The sequence below is a fragment of the Cnephaeus nilssonii genome (assembly GCF_951640355.1).
Source record: "Cnephaeus nilssonii genome assembly, chromosome: 6".
NCBI lineage: Eukaryota > Metazoa > Chordata > Mammalia > Chiroptera > Vespertilionidae > Cnephaeus > Cnephaeus nilssonii.
The window spans coordinates 54,301,706-54,321,819 of NC_137077.1; the positions used below are offsets into that span (position 1 = coordinate 54,301,706).

Consider the following 20,114-nt stretch of genomic DNA (forward strand, 5'->3'; position numbering starts at 1 on the left):
CAAACGATCTCCTGTGCCCGGCCGGTGTGGCTCAGTGATTGAGCGTCGACCTCTGAACTCGAAGGTCAGGGTTCAATTCCCCTCAGGGCACATGCCTAGGTTGTGGGCTCAATCTCCAGTAGGGGACGTATAGGAGGCAGCCGATCAATGATTCTCTCTCATCATTGATGTTTCTCTCTCTCCCCCTCTCCCTTCCTCTCAATAAAAAATAATAAATAAATCAATAAAAATTAATATATATAAAAATAATAATATTTTTTAAAAAACAAAACCCCCCACAAATGCTCATTCCTCCATCCTCCCATCCCCATCCCACCCACTGTCTTGGGCATACAAGGCTCCCAGGCCTCCCTACTAGCCAAGTTGCTCAAAGGTATGTGCACCCCAAGGGTCAGGGGCAGGCCGTTTGAGCTTCCTCTAAGTCTCTCCATCATTGTCCCCTTCACTCCCTGCAGGCATCCACAATGTGGAGGGCGTGGCCGTGGACTGGATGGGGGACAATTTGTACTGGACGGATGATGGGCCCAAGAAGACCATCAGCGTGGCCAGGCTGGAGAAAGCTGCTCAGACCCGCAAGACCTTGATAGAGGGCAAAATGACACACCCCAGGGCCATAGTGGTGGACCCACTCAATGGGTGAGTCCTCCCAGGGCCTTGGGTTGGGTGGGCCAGGCACCCTGTGGGTCTTAGAAGTGGCAGATGAGACAGAGAGTGAACAGGAGAGGGCAGCCTAGGTGGGATGCTTAGGCAAGAATGGGAAGCTGAAAGGGGAGATGTCTCCATCTTTAGGGCAATGGGAGTGATGCCTCAAACACACATAGAAATCTGATCCTGTCACCCTCGGCCCAGAGCCCTCCACGGGGTTCCCCTGCCCTCAGAGTGAGACCACACTCCTTATCAGGCCGGGGTCCTAGGGGGTCTGCCTGCAGCTCTTTTGACCTCATCTGCACCTTACTTCCTGCCCTTGGAAGTTCTGTTCTCACTGCCCCTTGTCTGTGCCTCAGAGAGACACCCCAGCTGTTCCTGCCTCGGGGCTTCTGCTCTTGTAGTCCCTCTGCCTGGAATTCCCAGGTACTTGCAGGTCTAGCTCCTTCTCGGCATTCACATCGCACCTCCTCAGAGAGGCCTTCCTCACCTGCTGCGGTCACTCTCCATGTCCTCACCTGCTTCGTGTTCCTGCTTTTACCACTTTGATGTGAGAGATCTTATCGGTTGGCTTATTTCTTACCTGTCTCCCTGGCTGGGATATGGACTCCAGGGGAGCAGGAGCCCTGGCTACCTTCGTCTTTTCTTTTTTCCCTTAAAAAAATTTTTTTTATTGATTTTTTTAGAGAGAGAGAGGAAGGGAGAGGAGAGAGTGAGATAGAAACATCAGTGATGAGAGAAAATCATTGATTGGCTGCCTCCTGCTCTCCTCACACTGGGGATTGAGCCTGCAACATGGGCATGTACCCTGACTGGGAATTGAACTAGTGACCTCTTGGTTCATGGGTTGCTGCTCAATCCACTGATCCACACCAGCTTGGCCTTTGGTGTTTTCTGGGTCCCCAAATGCCAGACTGTGCCCAGCTTGTAGTAGGCACTCATCAAATATTTGCTGAATGGAGGAATAAATGAATGAAATGTGTGGTCCAGGGCTGAGCAGGACAGGAAGACCTCTGTGAGGGGCTCTGGGACAACACAAGTGGATTGTTAATGACTTGGTGCTGACCAGTCGCTGCCCACAGGTGGATGTACTGGACAGACTGGGAGGAGGACCCCAAGGACAGTCGGCGAGGACGGCTAGAGAGGGCCTGGATGGACGGCTCACACCGCGACATCTTTGTCACCTCCAAGACAGTGCTGTGGCCCAATGGGCTGAGCCTGGACATCCCAGCCGGGCGCCTCTACTGGGTGGATGCCTTCTATGACCGCATCGAGACCATACTGCTCAATGGCACAGACCGGAAGGTGGGCCGGCGTGCCTCTGTGTGGTGTTCGTCTATGTGTCGCCAGATCACTTTTATGTGTGGATGAGGCTCTGTGTGAATGTGTGGGCATCTGTGTGTTTACCTGTGTCCCCATGGATGTGTACATCTGTGTGCTTGTGTGTCCCATGTGTTGTGTTGTGTTGTGCTGTTAGAGGATTGCCTCTATTAAAGTACATCTGACTGGGCCTGTTGTCCGGGGGCTGGACCTCAGCCGAAGGCGCTGCCCTCTCTGCTGGAGCTCATGCAGTTCTTTCTGCCCAGCTCCTCCTCACCTGGCACACTGCTCAGGGCCACCTCCGCCTCTCCCCCAGATTCCCGTGTCTTTTTCATTTCTTCGTGCCGACCATGGGTTGGCCTTTAATAAATCCTGGCAAGTGTTTGTTGGGAGAAGAAATGCAAGTTTGAATTCTGGCTGTCGGCTCGGTACTGTGTGTGTGTGTGTGTGTGCGCGCCCGCGCCCGTGGGTGTTGGAGGGAGAAGACAGTGTGGACAAGCTCGCCATCGGTCCCCTGCTGGGCTCAGGGTCTGGCACCTCACTCTGTGCAAAGCTCTGGGCCTCAGGGGCTCCCGGGCTAATGGAGGAAATAAGAGCCCACCTAGGATGTGGATAAATGAGGGTACAAACCAGTAACCTCTCTGGGCCTCCTCAGTCCCCCTGTTTGTCTCCAGCTCCTTAGTAACCTCCCCTCCATCCCTAGATTGTATATGAAGGTCCTGAGCTGAATCATGCCTTTGGCCTGTGTCACCACGGCAACTACCTCTTCTGGACCGAGTACAGGAGCGGCAGTGTTTACCGCTTGGAACGCGGTGCAGGAGGCGCACCCCCCACCGTGACCCTTCTGCGTAGCGAGCGGCCCCCCATCTTTGAGATCCGCATGTATGATGCTCAGCAGCAGCAAGGTACCCCCTGGGGCTGGGGCTGGGGCTGGTGACGGGGTGGGACCTAGATGGGGGTGAGGCTCCCGAGCGGGGGAAGGCACTCCCCCTGGGATCCTAGGCTCTGCCTCTTGAGGCTCCCAAATAGAGAGGCCCCAGCCCTCGCCCTTAGAGCGCGACGCACAGGCCTATCAGGCATGGGTCCTACGGGTCTGCCGGCAGCTTGTTTGACCTCATCTGCCCTTCCTTTCCTGTCTCCCTCCCTGCCGTGCCTACGTCTCCTGTTCTTCAATGTGCTCATGGTCCTCTCAATGCTTCCTCCCTCTCCCTCTCCTCACTTTAATGCGTCTCGTCCCCTATCTTCTCATTTCCTTTCCATCCCCTGTCCTCCCCCTCCTCCCCTGACCCCTCCCCACGACCCCCCTTCACAGTGGGTACCAACAAATGCCGGGTGAACAACGGTGGCTGCAGCAGCCTGTGCCTGGCCACCCCGGGGAGTCGCCAGTGTGCCTGCGCCGAGGACCAGGTGTTGGGCACCGACGGTGTCACTTGCATGGGTACGAGGGGCCCAGCTGGGGTGGGAGGCAGGGAAGAGGCCCCAGCAGGAGGAGGCCACGGGGCCCAGTAAGAGATGAAGGAGGCAAAGAGGGCCCAGTTGGGGCAACAGGAGCTGAGTGATGGGGCAAGAGAAGGCTCTGGGGACCAGGTGCGGGAATCAGAGGCACAAAGATTAGGGGAAACTAATCTCTATTCCCCCATCATTAAAGTAATATATCAATAGTTCTAAGTACTAGAGCCCTGGCCGGGTGGCTCAGTTGGTTAGAGCATCGTCCCATGCACCAAAAAGGTTGCACATTCAGTTCCTGGTCAGGGCACACACCCAGGTTGGGGGTTTGATCCCCAGTCAGAGTGCATATGGGAGGCAATGGATCGATGTTTCTCTCTCACATCAATGTTTCCCTCTCTCTCTCTTAAAAAAAAAAAAATTAGTGGAAAAATATTCTCGGGTTAGGATTTAAAAAAAAAAAATGGAGAAGAGAAAAAAGCCCAAATCTTACCAACTTATCCTCTGCCCTTTTGAGTTCGTATGTGTCACAGCATTTTCTGTGTTATTCCTGCATTATTTTAAATAAAAATAGGCTATGCCGCCCTGACCGGTTTGGCTCAGTGGATAGAGCGTCGGCCTGCGGACTCAAGGGTCCCGGATTCGATTCCAGTCAAGGGCATGTACCTTGGTTGCAGGCACATACCCAGTAGGGAGTGTGCAGGAGGCAGCTGATCGATGTTTCTCTCTCATCGATGTTTCTAACTCTCTATCCCTCTCCCTTCCTCTCTGTAAAAAAATCAGTAAAATATATTTTAAAAAATAAAAATAGGCTATGCTCATTATAAAAATAAATACATAAACATGATAGAAAACAGAAGGAGAAAGTACAAGTCACCCCGAAGACCACCACCCCTTGATACCATTGTTCCCACCTGGGAAGCCATCCTCCCAAACATTTCTCTTCCACCTTTCCTGACTGGAATCCTGCTGCACATCCTGTCCTAGTTCATGCTTTCGTCACTGGACAGTATGTCATGAAAACATAAGCAGAATTTTTAATGGCTGAAGTAGATTTCATTAGTAAAAGTTCCATAATTTGCTTAACCATTTCTCTATTGTTGGATGTTTAGGTTGTTTCCTTATTTTTTATTTTTTTTTTTAAATATTTTTATTGATTTCAGAGAGGAAAGGAGGAGAGAGAGATAGAAACATCAATGATGAGAGAGGATCATTGATTGGCTGCCTCCACGCTCCACACAGGGGATCCAGCCCATACCCCAGACTTGTGCCCTGACCGGGAATCGAACCGTGTCCTCCTGGTTCATAGGTCGACGCTCAACCACTGAGCCACACTGGTCGGACTATTTCCAGTTTTTTGTTGTAATCACAGCCAACATCTATTGAGCACAGACTATGTACTAGGCACGGTTCTAAGCACTTCCCATGCAGTAATGTATTTATTCCTTAACATGTTCCTGTAGGAAAGATATTTTTATTATCCCCAATTTACAGATAAAAAAATTGAGGCCCAAAGTTAGAGCAGGAATATGAACCCAGGAAGTGCGACCCAGATCCCGTTTCTTAACCACCCACTCTACTATTTCTCACACCTGCATGCTTTGCCATATTCTGAGTGAGTTCCTGACATAGAATCCCAGAGTGCAACTGGGTAGCGGGGCCTTGGGGCACAGCTAAGAGTGAGTGACTGAGGCCAGTGGAGGGCAAGGGCGTTGGCAAAGAGAGGAACTGGGGGGCCAGGGTAACGGAAAGATCCTTCCACGGACGTTGGAATCACCAAGAATTGAAGCAGAATGATTTTGGAAAGAGTGACGCTGGAGCCAGGATCTAAAAACCCTTAAGGATGAGAGGGAGTGGCCTGGGGGCCTGTAGAAGTAGGGGTGGGGTGGTCAGATAACAGGAAAGTCAGTGTGCATTTTGCAGAGAGAAGAGAGGAGAATAGTCGGGAAGCAGGATGGAGCAGCAAGCCGGACACCTCCAGGCTCAGTGGTCCGTGGGCTGTGGGAGAGAAGACAGCCGCCCACGGGCCGTGGGAAGGCTTAGTGGGAATGGCAGGTGGGCCAAGAAGGGATGCACAGAGCTGCAAGGTCCAGGGACGGGCTGTCCTGGGCTCCTGGAGGTTACTGATGCCGACACAAAGGACGCGGTGCTTTTACTTCTGATAGCGCAGGGCAGACAGAGGCGGGGAGGTGAGGTGCTGGGGGACAGGAGTGGAGCCTGCAGAGTTCTGGGCCTGTTTCACTCCTGCGGTGGGTGAGCATCGGTGAAGGAAGAGCCAGGGCAGGGCAGGCCCTGAAGGCCCCAGGATCCCCTTCCCAGGAGCCGTGGGTGAAGATGGCAGGGACGGGGGACGAGTGGTCTCTCAGGGGCACGAAGCGGGTGGGGCTCTGCACTCTCGCGGGAGCTGGCGTGTTCGAGTGAGCATCGCCTGTGGCTGGAGGTAGAGCTGCCGTTTTCAGCAGATAAACTGTTCATGAAGAATTACACTCTAGGTGAAATTACCCTGTGCGTTCTTTTTAACTAATAAAATAAGCAAAGTACAGGGGCCTTAGCACCTGACCCGTGATCTGGGCCTGACTTTCCCCCTCACGCCTCTGTGGTGCCCACAGCGAACCCGTCCTACGTGCCCCCACCCCAGTGCCAGCCGGGCGAGTTCGCCTGTGCCAACAGCCGCTGCATCCAGGAGCGCTGGAAGTGCGACGGGGACAACGACTGCCTGGACAACAGTGACGAGGCCCCGGCCCTCTGCCGTGAGTCGCCGCCCGCTCCTCGGCCCGGGCCTGCAGGGCAGCCAGTGGAGGGCCCTGCCTGCGGGGGAGCGGGGCCCCACCCTCTCAGCGACCTCTGACCTGTTCCCTCCCCAGATCAGCACACCTGCCCCTCAGACCGCTTCAAGTGCGAGAACAACCGGTGCATCCCCAACCGCTGGCTCTGTGACGGGGACAACGACTGCGGGAACAGTGAGGACGAGTCCAATGCCACGTGCTCAGGTGTGGAACCGGGGGTGGACCGCCCTGGGCACCTCTAAGTCAGGGAGGCGGGGGAGCGGGGAGCCAGGCTGGGGAAGACGGAGGGGCCTACAGAAAGGAAAGCACTCAGGGCGTGGGGCAGAGAGGATGGGGCCCGAGCAGGAGAGGGGTGCTGTCCCCTTCCCCTGAGGGCAAGGCTGGCGGGGAGGACTGAGCCTGCAGGGGACAGAGCACAGCTCTGCACGGGAGATCAGAGCGAGGCAGGGTGGGCCTCTCCTTGGAGGGTGCCAGAGCCCCCTCGAGAGGTGAGGCGGTGCAGCCCTGTGAGGCCGCAGAGGTGGTTTGGGGTTCTCCGAGAGCAGTGGGTGCGAAGCCCGGAGGAAGACTTCCCTTTACACTCAGAAGAGGGAAGGGGAGGAAAGTCAAGAAAGGGGCAGGGCCAGGAGCATTCAGGCCCCCTCTGTCCGCAGCTCGGACCTGCCCGCCCAACCAGTTCTCCTGTGCCAGTGGCCGCTGCATCCCCATCTCCTGGACGTGCGATCTGGACGACGACTGCGGGGACCGCTCTGACGAGTCGGCCTCGTGCGGTAAGAGGGGCGCGGGAAGGCCGGGCCGTGGCCCGGAGGAGGTCACCCCGAGAACATCCCCCCGGCTAGGGGGCAGGGGCGGCGGGGCCTGGAAGACCCTGCACGTTCGTACTGTGTGGTCTTGAGCAAGTCACTCTCGGTGGCCTCTGTGCCTTTCACCTGCAAAGCGGGGATGGTACTACCACCAGTGCCATCGTGTGGATGTGGGGGTTCCGCGAGAATGTGGGGATGTGGGGGCCCGTGCTTGGTAACGACCAGCTTTAACGCGGTGCTCAGGGAGGTGGGGATACGGGGGCTGAGGCATGGCTGACTGCTCAGCCTCTCTCCCGTCTGCCCACACCGAGGGCTGCTGGTTACCAGAGAGAGGCACCTGCACGCGTGCTCGGTGCTGCGATGCTGTGCAGTCTTGGGTGCCTGACTCAGCTACGTGTTCTCCCTGACAGCCTATCCCACCTGCTTCCCCCTGACTCAGTTTACCTGCAACAATGGCAGATGCATCAACATCAACTGGCGATGTGACAATGGTAAGAGCAAACTCCCTTCCCCTGCCTGGTTCCCAGGAGAGCTAGAAGGCAGCCCGGGGTGTAAGGCCCAAGGGGTCTTAGAACCAAGCAGGGCCTCCCTCCAGTTTGCTAAAGCCCCACTGGATTGGATGGGGAAAAGGAGGACACGCCAGAAATGCCGTGGGGGAACCCAGACCGGCTGAGGGGGACCCGGCCCATCACATCTGCACCCTTCCTCCCCAGGCAGGGTCTGAGCTGTCTGACCCCCGGCAGAGGCTCGGGGGCCGGGGAGAGATCAGCAAGCAGGGCTGGGAGGAGTGGGCCGAAGGGACAGAGCAATGAGAGCCCAGGGCCCAGCTCCCTTCTCCCGGCAAACCCCGTCTCCTCAAGTCCTTGGTGCACCCTCCAGGCTCCTGCTCTAGGCTCAGGAGCCACCTGGCGGTCAGCCATGGACCAGGTGATGTCAGCCCTGAGCCACGGGCCAGGGGATTGTCGTGTGCGTGCCGTCTCGGGCTCGGGTTGTGTCTGTGTGGTGTGGTGACGTGTTGCACGGTGGCTCCAGCCCTGGCTGACGTGTGAGAGGAGGGACTGGGCCAGCGCCATGCTGCCCCTCACCTTTGCCGTGTCTCGTGTGCCAATGGTTGCCCTGGCGGTTTCTGTGTTTCAGAGAAGGATTGTGGGGACGGCTCTGACGAAAAGACCTGTCCTGAGCCTGCCGGTCAGTGCATAGAAGCACATGCACCATCACCCCAGAGCCCCAGCTGGCCTCTGGCTGCCTCAGGACGCCCAGGCTGCCCCCTCCCAGAGCTCCTAGGATGTGGAGGAAAAGCTAAAGCGAGCAGAGAGAGGGGGGAGGCGACAGAAGGAGAAAGCAGACCGTGGGAAGGGAGAAGCCGAGTGGGCAGAGGCACCTCTCGGAGGAGAGAGGAGGGGACAGGAGACTGAGGCGGGGGAGGAGGAGAGAGCTAGAGAAGCACATGCAGGTGGAAGAGGCAGGAACACGGCCCTGTAGCCAAACCCATCTTCCCCAGTGTCCGGGAAGTGTGGAGGGAAGTCCAGTAGCCCCCAGCTGCAGGCAGTGCCCCTTGTGAGCTGTGCCCAGCAATGCCCACGTTCAGGGCAGGGCCTGATTCCGCCCCCGCCCACCCCCCAGAGAGGCCTCACCTACACTCCTTCCATCTCCCTCCCTCCAAAACCAGATAAATCCCTGCCTTGCCCCAAAAGCAAACAGACCCCCGTTCCCACACCCTGCCTAAAAGAAAGAAACGTGCCCTGTGCCCCTCCCCCAGCCTCCCCCGACTCAGGGAAGGGCCCTCCTGGAGCCCGCCCGCCGCCCCTCCCCCCATGTGGGCCATGGTGCATGCTGCAGTCTATGCAGTTTCTGTGTCTTTTCCGTTTGTTTTTTTCTCCGTGGGGGGGTTGGGGTGGGGAGGTGGGAATCGGGAGGTGGGAGTGGGGGCCCCACCTGGGGTCACAGAGAAGGCTGTTTGCTGACCCGCTCCTTGCCTCTCCCCTTCTTGCCCGCCCCCCCATTCCCCCCCCAGACAATGACTGTGGGGACAATAGTGACGAGGCAGGCTGCAGCCACTCTTGCTCCAGCACCCAGTTCAAATGCAACAGCGGGCGCTGCATCCCAGAGCACTGGACCTGCGACGGGGACAATGACTGCGGGGACTACAGCGACGAGACCCACGCCAACTGCACCAATCAGGGTAGGCACCTGGAGCCCGCACGGCGGGGCGAGACGGTCCACGTGCCCGTCACTCAGCATCCACCCGTCCATCTCTCCTCCCGCTGCATGTCCTTGCCATCTGGGAGCCGAGATAACCCAGCGGTGGCTCTTATCCTGCAGGCGTTTCCAGCCCAGTGGGAGAGGGAGATTGCCCACAACTCTGTGTCACACGCTGTTAAGATTGCAGGCTTTGCAGCTGGGTGGCTTTGGGTTTGAGCGCCGGCTCTGCTGACTATCTGGGTGGCCTTGAGCAAGTTACTTAATGGCCCCTGCGCTCATCTGCAAAGTGGGGATAATAATAGCACCGATATCGCGGCGATATCGCGGTGTTGCTGTGGGGGTTTCAGTGAGGCCGTGCTCAGCAAGCACTCAGCCCGTGGCTTGTGTTGGGACCTCGTAGCTTTGAAAGGGATGCTCAGGGGGTCGGGAAGAATGAGTGCGGTGAGGACCAAAGCAGAGAGGGGTTGGCTCTGTGAGGGTCCCTAGTGCCAGGCCCCCAGGCCCCAGCCAGGGGCCGTGGAGCTCAGTTTACGGGGAGGCACGGACCCTCTCGCGGGAGCTGGGCGTCTCGCTGTGGCTGTTGTTACGATGGGAGAATGCGGACCCAGGATTGCCCTGGCTTCAAGGGAAGTCTGAAATTTTTATGTGAAATCTTCCCACTTTACAATACATACATTCGTGTCCTAGAGCTGCCCCAGTAAAGTACCACAAACTGAGTGGCGTAAACAACAGAAATGTATGGTCTGACGTTACTGAAGGCTGTGAGTTCAAGACCCACGTGTCGGCAGGGCTGGCTCCTGCTGAGGGCTGTGAGGGAGGACTGTTCCAGGGCCCTCTCCCAGCTCTGGTGTTTGCTGGCCATCTCGGCGTTCCGTGGCTTGTGCGTGTCGCACCCCGATCTCTGCCTTGGTCCTCACGTGGCATCCTCCCCGGGTGTGTGTCTGTCTCTGTGTCCGTACCTCCTCTTTATGGGAGGACAGTCTTTTTGGATTAGGGCCCACCCTAATGACTTCATCTTAAATTGATCATCTCCAAAGACCCATTTCCAAATAAGGTCACGTTCGCAGGTACTGTGAGTTAGGACTTCGGCATCTCCTTTAGGGAACACAAGTCAAACGGTGACAACTGGCAATTGATTTTAAAAGCTTAAAAAACACACCGCAGGCCAAAATCTTCCCACAGGCCTCATCTGGCGCCGGGTCACCGGCCTACAACCTCTGCCTCGTGGAGTTAGGTGCACATAGTGGGAGCGGCGCTGAGCGTGAGAGGGAGGAGGGGGAGTCCCCAGGCCCAGGAGAGAGTCGGTTCCCAGGGCCCTGGCTGACAAAGGCTGGGTGAGGAGAGCAGGTGATAGAGCCTTGGATTCTGGGAAGGGGTCCCTGGAGGCGTGAGCGTGGCCTGGTGGGAAAAGCTCCATTTATAAGCCGGGCGAACTCGGGCAAGCTGCTTCCTCCAAGCCTCCGCTTCCTTCTCTGTGAAATGAGAGGAGACGGGTCGGGGCCCGGCACGTGGGAACAGGGATGTCATGGTTGGTAGCAATCCTTAACTATGGTTGTGAGCTGAAATGGCTGGGACCATTCAGGAGGCAGGATTTGAACCGGGGCCTGATGAGGGATTAGACTGTGGGTAAATGGACAAGCCAGAGGGTCTGCAGGGTGGGGGTGGGGTGGCCCGGAGAACCCAGCGGTAGGACTTAGAGGGTGAAGCTGAGCACTCCCACAGGGGCCCGTGGGGCCGGGTGGGGCCCCTCGGGCTGGAGGGGTGGAGGAATGAGGCTGTTTCGAAGGGGGCAGGTTACAGCAAAGGAAAGTTGGGCGCCGGGGACCTTCAGAGGATTTCGAAGCTGCAAGGTGATACGATGTAGGAGGTCTTTCGGAAGACGGTCCCGGAAGGGGATTTGATTAGAAATCGGTTCAGGGCCCCAAGGAAGGAGCATCGGCGTGGGGGCTGCTGCTGGCGTCCAGGCACCAGAGGAGAGCCGTGGCCACGCTCGGGGCAGGCGGTGATGTCCGTCAGGCAGGTGCAGTCACCTGTTCCGCTCCTTCCCTGGCCCCCGGAGTCCTGTCTCACATAACCTGCAGGCCCTGAGACAGATGATGCCCAGCCCTGCCCCCAGCCCGCACGGCTCCCTGCGGACGTAGAATCAGCACCACGTGTGGCTGCCAGGCCTGCAGGGCTCTGCCCCCTTCTCTGGCCTGTGTTCCTGCCACCCGTCTCCTCCTCGCTCCGCTCTGGCCGTGCAGCCTCAACCGTGCCCTGGGCATTTGTCCAGCACGCCCTGCGTCGTCCTATCTCGGACTTGGCACTAGCTGTTCCCTCTGCCTGGAATACCCCTCACGCTGTTCAGGCCTCTGCTCAGGTGACTCCTGCTCAGAGACCTTCCCTGGTTGCCCCATCTAAAGCAGCATCCTCCTCCCTCGCTAGCCTTGGCCCGCCGGCTTTGTGTCCACAGCTTTGACCACTACCTGCAGTCCCATCCTGGATTTCTGTGTTGCGTTTCATTGTCTGTGTCTTCTAGCAGGTACTGTGAGTTAGGACTTCGGCATCTCCTTTAGGGAACAAAGTCCTAACTCACAGTACCCACTAGAGCTTCACTCCCATGGCGGTAAGGACCGTCACGGAGTCTTGCTCGTGCTGGCGCCTGACACAGTGCCTGCACACAGTCGGCGATCACTAAGGGTCTGTGGCATAAACGAATGCATGAGGCTAGGCTATGGTGGGGGCGTTGGAGCTCTGGCCTAGCAAACTGCTTATCCAATCGCGCTCTCGTGTGTAAAATAGGGGGTTAGGTGAGATGGTCTGGGGTCGGAGAGTTGTGACAGCCCTGCCTGCCTCTCATTTAGGGCTTCAAGGAGTGTCAGCGGTGCTCAGAGGGCGCTCCATCTCCGTCTCTGTTCATAGCCTTGGGCCGGGCACAGCATCAGGGGGGCTGGGAAGGCAGAGGTGGGAATAGCCGACCTGAAGCCCCTACCTCACCCGATGCCCTCCCCCGCCCTCCCCCTGCAGCGACAAGGCCCCCTGGTGGCTGCCACAGTGATGAGTTCCAGTGCCGGCTGGATGGGCTGTGCATCCCCCTGCGGTGGCGCTGTGACGGCGACACTGACTGCATGGACTCCAGTGACGAGAAGAGCTGCGAGGGAGTGACCCACGTCTGTGACCCCAACGTCAAGTTCGGCTGCAAGGACTCTGGTAAAGGGAAACATTGCGGGGAGCTTGGAATGGGGCGACATGGACGGGAGAAAGCCATCTTGAGAGCAGAGCTAGCACTGAGCTGTGAGGGATGGAGGTGGGGGCCTTGCGGCAAAAGCCCGCACAGAAGGAGCTGGTGCATGATGCGTGGGGGAGACAGGAAGGGGCAGGGCCTGCACTGAGGGCCCTGGGAACCCCAGCCCTCAGCTCCTGTGCCGTGTGAATGTCACGGAAAAGGCCTCGGGTCCTCGTGGACCGTAAGGCATTGCAGTCGTGACCCTATTGGAGGGCTCCACCGGGTCTGGGAAGGACAGAGGGAGCCCTGATGCCCAGGCCTGGCCCCTCATGCTATCCCCACCCCTCAGCTCGGTGCATCAGCAAAGCATGGGTATGTGATGGCGACAGTGACTGTGAGGATAACTCGGATGAGGAGAACTGTGAGGCCCTGGCCTGCAGGCCCCCCTCGCACCCCTGTGCCAACAACACCTCCGTCTGCCTGCCCCCCGACAAGCTGTGCGATGGCAAGGACGACTGTGGAGACGGCTCCGATGAGGGAGAGCTGTGCGGTGAGGCCCCAGGAGAGGAGTGGGGAGGGTGCTGGGGAAGGGGTCTGGGCCCGGGCCGGGCCGAGTGGAACAGGGCGGGCTGTGTGGGGCGAGGTCTGCGACTAGGCGAGGGCAGCGCTGACTGCTGGGCGAGTACTGCCCCCGTTGACTTACCACTCACCTTCGCGAGAGGCTGTGCTCGACACATCACACCATTCTAGCATTCAACCCACGAAGCAGCCCTGCGAGGCAGCTGCATTACGTACCCCACCTTACAGATGAGAGAACTGAGGCGCAGAGAGGCTACGTAACTGGTCCGCGGTCACACAGCTCCTAAAGTGCCCCAGAGACAGCGCCGCGCAGCCCCTGGCTGCCGGCACAGACCCTCATCCACACGCGCCGCGCCGCAGAGCTGGCTTTGAGATGAAGGCGCCGGCTTGAGTGTGGATGTGGTCAGGGCAGGCTCCCCGGAGGAGGTGGGGATTTAACTGGGTTCTCAAAGACGGTAGATCTCTCAGGGGGAGTGAGAACGTGGGGGGAGGAGGGTGTGCATTCAAGATCAAAAGAAATGGGGTCAGGACGGGGCACATGGTGGGGCTTGCGGGTGAGGAGCGGAGCCGCCTTATCTCCAGGCAGAGCGTCGGGTTCCCGAAAGGAGAGGAGTGGGAGATAAGGCGCTCGGACAGGCCTGAGAACGCTGCCGGGGTCATCTGTCAGGGCTGGCGTGTCAGGGCCCAGGGTGGGACATTCCCTACTGCCCCTCACCCCAAATCAGGAGAGATCGAGGGAAAGCGAATGGCTTTCCCACCCTCCCAGAGAGAGGCAAAAAGCTGGGGCCCCCACCGTGGGCTCAGAAGTGGCAAGGAAGTAGAGACCAGAGAGATGCAGACATGGTGTGGGAAGGGGGTCCCAACCCTGGTCCTGAGAAAGCCTGGGAAGCAGTGGGGCAGAGGGTTGACGGGAATGGAAAAGGAGGATGCGGGGGTGGGGGGGGCAGCGTGCCTGGGCTGCCCGGGACTTGGGGCCCAGCAGGGCCATGGTCCTGCCCCCTCTGGGATCCTGACCCTGATCCTTGCCCCCCAGACCAGTGCTCTCTGAATAACGGAGGCTGCAGCCACAACTGCTCGGTGGCACCCGGGGAAGGCATTGTGTGCTCCTGCCCCCTGGGCATGGAGCTGGGGCCTGACAACCACACCTGTCAGATCCAGAGCTACTGTGCCAAGCACCTCAAGTGCAGCCAGAAGTGCGACCAGAACAAGTTCAGCGTGAAGTGCTCCTGCTACGAGGGATGGGTGCTGGAGCCAGACGGCGAGAGCTGCCGCAGCCTGGGTGAGACACGGGCGAGGGTGGCGGTGGCAGCCGGCGCTGGGCAGGCCGAGGCAGGTCCCTGGCTGTGGGCGGCTGGATGCCAGAGGCTAAGGTGTCCGTCGGGCCCAGCCCCAGAGCCAACAGATACCCTGCCTCCCCTTATCGACAGAAGGAACGCCCAAACCTGTAGAGAATTTTCTTAGTTTATTTGAGTCAAACTGACCATTGCTGGGAAGTAAAATCTCCATAGATGGAGAAAATGCTCCAGGGAATGGCAGTTGTTTTTTCTGTTTTTTTTTAAAATATATTTTATTGATTTTTTACAGAGAGGAAGGGAGAGGGATAGAGAGTTAGGAACATCGATGAGAGAGAAACATCAATCAGCTGCCTCCTGCACACCTCCCACCGGGGATGTGCCCGTAACCAAGGTACATGCCCTTGACCGGAATCGAACCTGGGACCCTTCAGTCCGCAGGCCGACGCTCTATCCACTGAGCCACACCGGTTAGGGCGGGTTTACTTTATGCATTAGACTAAAAGGGAGAGGCGTAAGGAAGGTTCGTGGAATCCGTTGGTGGCAGATGAAGGGGCGGGAGAACACACAGCTTCCCTGGGATTAGATAAAACGTGAAGGGAGGCACATACTTCAGCTGGAGGGTCCAGGAGAGTTAATAACTGCGATGTAAGCACGTAGAGCTGGCACCGGGGAACACAGTAACAGGGCAGGGGCCTGTGGCCTCCTTCGTGCGGGGCTGTGCCCTGAGGGTCTGGAAAGAAGGGTCCTCTGACCTCCCAAAGGTGTGTCCACCTTGGAGGCAGGAAGACCACAGGCTCACTCCCAAAGGCCGGCCTTGTCAGGGAAGCCACGGCCGCTGGGACTCGCTTTCCCTGAGGACTTTGTGCATTCAGACCACCCTGGGCGGTGATTTTCAGTCTCCGAGTTTGGCGGGCCCACCATGCCGGTCAGGTTTAGTGTGTGACCCCTGCACAGGGGGGCACGGAGGCAGCAAGCCCCTTGCTGACCGCCGCCGCGCCCCTCCCCAGACCCCTTCAAGCCCTTCATCATCTTCTCCAACCGGCACGAAATCCGGCGCATTGACCTGCAAAAGGGGGACTACAGCGTCCTGGTGCCTGGCCTGCGCAACACCATCGCCCTGGACTTCCACCTCAGCCAGAGCTCCCTCTACTGGACCGACGTGGTGGAGGACAAGATCTACCGCGGGAAGCTGCTGGACAACGGAGGTGAAGGGCTCCCCGAGGGGGCGCTGCGCGCTCGGCCCCCAGCAGAGGCGTTTGGCTCCCCCACCCCCCACACTCCTGTTAATTGGTTAGATTTTGCTGTGGGTCGCAGTGCCTGACGCCCCGTAATTATCGTCGTCGGCAGGGCTGCCAGCCTGATAATTAACAAAATGATCAGCCTTCCTTTGAAAAGGCCTGCAGCTCGGCTCCCCAGAGCCTAGCATTACAGCTTGAAAATAAAAACGTCATTTAGGGGTGGGGGTACCTGAACTCGGCCACCGTCCCAAGGCAGCCTGACCCATCACAGATTTTGTTCATTCGGTCGACACACGTTCTGAGCCCCTGCCATACCCGCTGGGCCCTGGGAGGCGGCAGTGACCAAAACCGGTCCAAATGCCTGCCCTCCTGGAGCTTCTGTGCCAGTAGCGCCAGCTGTAAGCAGAGCCAGTGAGCGCCCTGCGGAGGGACCGAGGAGGGCATCGCTGGGGGTCAGGAGGAAAGAGGCAGGGGGTAGCGGGAAGGGGGTTGACGTTTTAAACTGGACAGGCAGAGGAGGCCCCCTCAGGAGGTGACATCTGAGCAAAGACTCGGAAGACGCTCACCTTACTGCAGGAGTCTGTCCTGTGTCGTAGGGGAAACGCTGGAGGGTCCAGGATAGTTAATATGCTGTCAAATGCCCATCAACAAGGGGGTGCTAAGCAGACTGGGATCGTGTTCACACTGTGCGACAGTTTCTGAAATAATGCGGTCCACGTATATATGTCTTTCCATGAAAAAGTCTCCAAGACAGTCTGTGGAGTGACTTCTAGAAAGTTCCTTCCTCCTCACATTGGGTCTAGGTCTGCCCCCCAAAGCCTCCACCCTCTGCCCTGACCTCCTCCCATGTTAGCCTTCCAGGGAGCTGCACGCAGAGGTGGTAGCGGTGACCCCTTCCTCCGGGGTTCCCGAAGCCAGGCTGCACTCCCGCCTGACCTCCTGGTGGGGTGGGGGGCCTGAGTGACAGTGGGGGTGGGGGCGGCTGGGAACCCCAGTGGAATCTGGAGCCCATCAGAGGCGTGAGGGGTGAGGGGTCATGGAATGTGCCAGGATGTCTCGAGTTCAGTCCAGCCTTGCCCATGGGACTCTGACCTCCGCGACCTCTCTTCTCCAGCCCTGACCAGCTTTGAGGTGGTGATTCAGTACGGCCTGGCCACGCCCGAGGGCTTGGCTGTAGACTGGATTGCAGGCAACATTTACTGGGTCGAGAGTAACCTGGACCAGATTGAGGTGGCCAAGCTGGATGGGACTCTTCGGACCACCCTGCTGGCGGGTGACATTGAGCACCCAAGGGCGATTGCACTGGATCCCCGAGATGGGTGAGGACCCTGCCTAGCCCTCACCCCATGGTCCCTGCAAAGCCTTGTTCAGCCTCTGGCCAGCGACACCCATCTCCTTAATGCTTCTCAACCCCCTCGGCCTTTTACCTAGACCCTACCACAGCCCCTTCCCCAGGCCCCTGCTGGTCCCTCCTCACCCCCTCCCCACTCCCCAGGATCCTGTTTTGGACAGACTGGGATGCCAGCCTGCCCCGAATCGAGGCGGCCTCCATGAGCGGGGCTGGGCGCCGCACCATCCACCGGGAGACAGGCTCAGGCGGCTGGCCCAACGGGCTCACCGTGGACTACCTGGAGAAGCGCATCCTCTGGATCGATGCCAGGTCAGCCCCTCCACCAGCTCTGGGAGGCCTCCATCCCCCGCCCCTCCAGGGCCAGGGTGGGCCAGGGTCCCAGGGCTTGGCAGTGAGGAGGGTGGTAAGAAGGCCTGGGGACCTCAATCCAGAACCAGGAGGCCCAGGGCGGGGCCCAGCAGAGGGCTGCAGTGAGGGAGGGGCTGGGCTAGGGGACAGGTGCGGAGAGAAGAGGGTGCCCAGCCGCGGGCTGAAACACACCCTCCTGTCCCCTCAGATCTGTGCACTCTCCTGGGGCTCAGTCTAACTGGTCTCTGCAGAGGGGGTGCCTTTGTGTCACCTTCACCAAAGCCCTGTGTGCTCAGGGCCGCCCTGAGGAGAAGTGTGCGTGTGGGAGTTGGTGACAGGGCTGGATCCTGGCCCTGGCACACGTGGTCCCCTGCTCGGCCATTCTGTCTGCCTTCTCTGGCCAGCAGGGGTGGAGGAGGGGTGCTCCGGTGTGGCGAAGTGGGGGCTGTGGGCCAGGGCCAGGAGGGGCGCCCGGGGCAGGGTGCCCTCAGGCTGCGGCCCCAGCCGGCACCCTCACTCGGCCCCGACCGTGCCCTCAGGTCCGATGCCATCTACTCGGCCCGTTACGACGGCTCCGGCCACATGGAGGTGCTCCGGGGACACGAGTTCCTGTCCCACCCATTCGCAGTGACGCTGTACGGGGGGGAGGTGTACTGGACGGACTGGCGCACAAACACGCTGGCCAAGGCCAACAAGTGGACCGGCCACAATGTCACCGTGGTGCAGAGGACCAATACCCAGCCCTTCGACCTGCAGGTGTACCACCCCTCCCGGCAGCCCATGGGTAAGGGCCAGAGGAGCCAGCGGCCCGTCAGCGGCCTGTGAGAGAGGAGGGGTTTGTGCTGGACCGCAGCCCGCTGGCAGAGAAGGGCTGGCGGCAGGCGGGGCTGAAACAGGGAGGATGGGAAGGGGCGAAGAGGCGTGATCCAGCCCGGCTGGCGTGGTTCCGCGGTTGAGCGTCGACCTATGAACCAGGAGGTCATGGTTCGATTCCTGGTCAGGGCACATGCCCAGATGTCAGGCTCGTTCCCCAGTAGGGGGCGTGCGGGAGGCAGCCCATCAAAGATTCTCTTGTATCATGGATGTTTCCATCTCTCTCTCCCTGTCCCTTCCTCTCTGAAATCAATAAAAATGTGTTTTAAAAAGAAGGAGAAGGGGGGGTTCAGGTGAGAAAGGCCACGGAGGGCCTAGCAAGTCACAGGATGTTCTTGCTTCTCCTCTCTCCCCCCCCCCCCCAACGCAGCTCCCAACCCCTGCGAGGCCAATGGGGGCCGTGGCCCCTGCTCCCATCTGTGTCTCATCAACTACAACCGGACGGTCTCCTGCGCTTGTCCCCACCTCATGAAGCTCCAGAAGGACAACACCACCTGCTACGGTAGGAGCCCTTCCTGCAGGGCCAGTGGTCACAGGCTCAGGGCGGACCCTGGTGACTGCAGGTGGACAGTGAGCCGGGCGGGACCCGCTGGGGAGGCCCCAGGGGCAGCCTCGTAGGACAGGCTGGCACCGCGGGGAGGTCATCCCCCGTGGGAGCGCCGCTTCTGATCGCTGAGGGCCAGCAGCCCACAGAAGGGACGCGGAGAAGGGACCGTGCTCTGGTGCGGGGGGTGGGGTGGGGGGCGCGAAGCACGGAGGCAGGGCTGCCCTCAGTGACCACCCCGTGCCCCACAGAGTTTAAGAAGTTCCTGCTGTACGCACGTCAGATGGAGATCCGGGGAGTGGACCTGGACGCCCCCTACTACAACTACATCATCTCCTTCACGGTGCCCGACATCGACAACGTCACGGTGCTCGACTTCGACGCCCGCGAGCAGCGCGTGTACTGGTCCGACGTTCGGACGCAGGCCATCAAGAGGGCCTTCATCAACGGCACCGGCGTGGAGACGGTCGTCTCCGCAGGTTCTGTCTGGCCCCTGGCCCCCCCCCCCCCCCGGGTCCCCAGCGCCCCCTCCCTGTGCCCCTGCGCGCCTCGGGGCACTGCGGCCGGGTGCCCTGACCCCCATTCCCCACAGAAATCGGGCTGCCCCACCCCGACCTCTGCCCTGCAAACCCCCAGCCACCACCGCCCCCTGTGCCCCCAGACTTGCCGAACGCCCACGGGCTGGCCGTGGACTGGGTGTCCCGGAACCTGTTCTGGACGAGCTACGACACCAACAAGAAGCAGATCAACGTGGCGCGGCTGGACGGCTCCTTCAAGAACGCGGTGGTGCAGGGCCTGGAGCAGCCGCATGGCCTGGTCGTCCACCCCCTCCGTGGGTCAGTCCAGGGCCAGGGCTCGGGGGCGTGAGGTGAGGGGCAGACGAGGACGCTGAGCCCCTCCTCCTCCCCCAGGAAGCTGTACTGGACCGACGGTGACAACATCAGCATGGCCAACATGGACGGCAGCAACCGCACCCTGCTCTTCAGCGGCCAGCGGGGCCCTGTGGGTATGAGCTGCCCCACCTGCCCCACCTGCCCCACGGCCTTCCCGCGTTCCTCGACCAGGACACGCTCTCAGGGTTCCCGGTTGCCCCTCTGTCTCCCCAGACTCCCAGCTTAGTGCTTATCCTTACCACCCTCCCCACAAGACACACGTCCTTGGAGGTGGCAGCCGGGCTGGGTTAGGCTCTGGGACCCCAGCCCTGGTGTCCGGCTCCCCGGCGGTGACACCCCCCCCCCCCCCCCTTCCAGGCCTGGCTATTGACTTCCCTGAAAGCAAACTCTACTGGATCAGCTCCGGGAACCACACCATCAACCGCTGCAATCTGGACGGGAGTGACCTCGAGATCATCGACGCCATGCGGAACCAGCTGGGCAAGGCCACAGCCCTGGCCATCATGGGTGAGGCCGCTGGCGGGAGCAGGGACAGGAGCAGGCAGGCCGGGCTGCACGGGCTGGGGAGACGGGGACTGGCCTGGGG

At 59.6% G+C, this 20,114-nt stretch overlaps 1 protein-coding gene across 1 annotated transcript in view; it reads left to right on the plus strand.

Annotated features, from left to right (window-relative positions):
- Positions 1-20,114, plus strand: part of LRP1 (LDL receptor related protein 1) — an 80,321-nt gene that overhangs the window by 30,578 nt on the left and 29,629 nt on the right. The window contains exons 12-32 of the mRNA XM_079774360.1: positions 456-636; positions 1,728-1,950; positions 2,669-2,870; positions 3,278-3,403; positions 6,021-6,161; positions 6,276-6,401; positions 6,851-6,967; positions 7,411-7,491; positions 9,015-9,182; positions 12,209-12,391; positions 12,757-12,957; positions 14,020-14,265; positions 15,289-15,486; positions 16,634-16,838; positions 17,015-17,179; positions 17,758-18,002; positions 18,462-18,593; positions 18,887-19,114; positions 19,297-19,471; positions 19,547-19,641; positions 19,886-20,035. Coding sequence (XP_079630486.1) covers positions 456-636; positions 1,728-1,950; positions 2,669-2,870; positions 3,278-3,403; positions 6,021-6,161; positions 6,276-6,401; positions 6,851-6,967; positions 7,411-7,491; positions 9,015-9,182; positions 12,209-12,391; positions 12,757-12,957; positions 14,020-14,265; positions 15,289-15,486; positions 16,634-16,838; positions 17,015-17,179; positions 17,758-18,002; positions 18,462-18,593; positions 18,887-19,114; positions 19,297-19,471; positions 19,547-19,641; positions 19,886-20,035 — 3,588 coding nt within the window. The remainder of the gene's footprint in view (positions 1-455; positions 637-1,727; positions 1,951-2,668; positions 2,871-3,277; positions 3,404-6,020; positions 6,162-6,275; positions 6,402-6,850; positions 6,968-7,410; positions 7,492-9,014; positions 9,183-12,208; positions 12,392-12,756; positions 12,958-14,019; positions 14,266-15,288; positions 15,487-16,633; positions 16,839-17,014; positions 17,180-17,757; positions 18,003-18,461; positions 18,594-18,886; positions 19,115-19,296; positions 19,472-19,546; positions 19,642-19,885; positions 20,036-20,114) is intronic.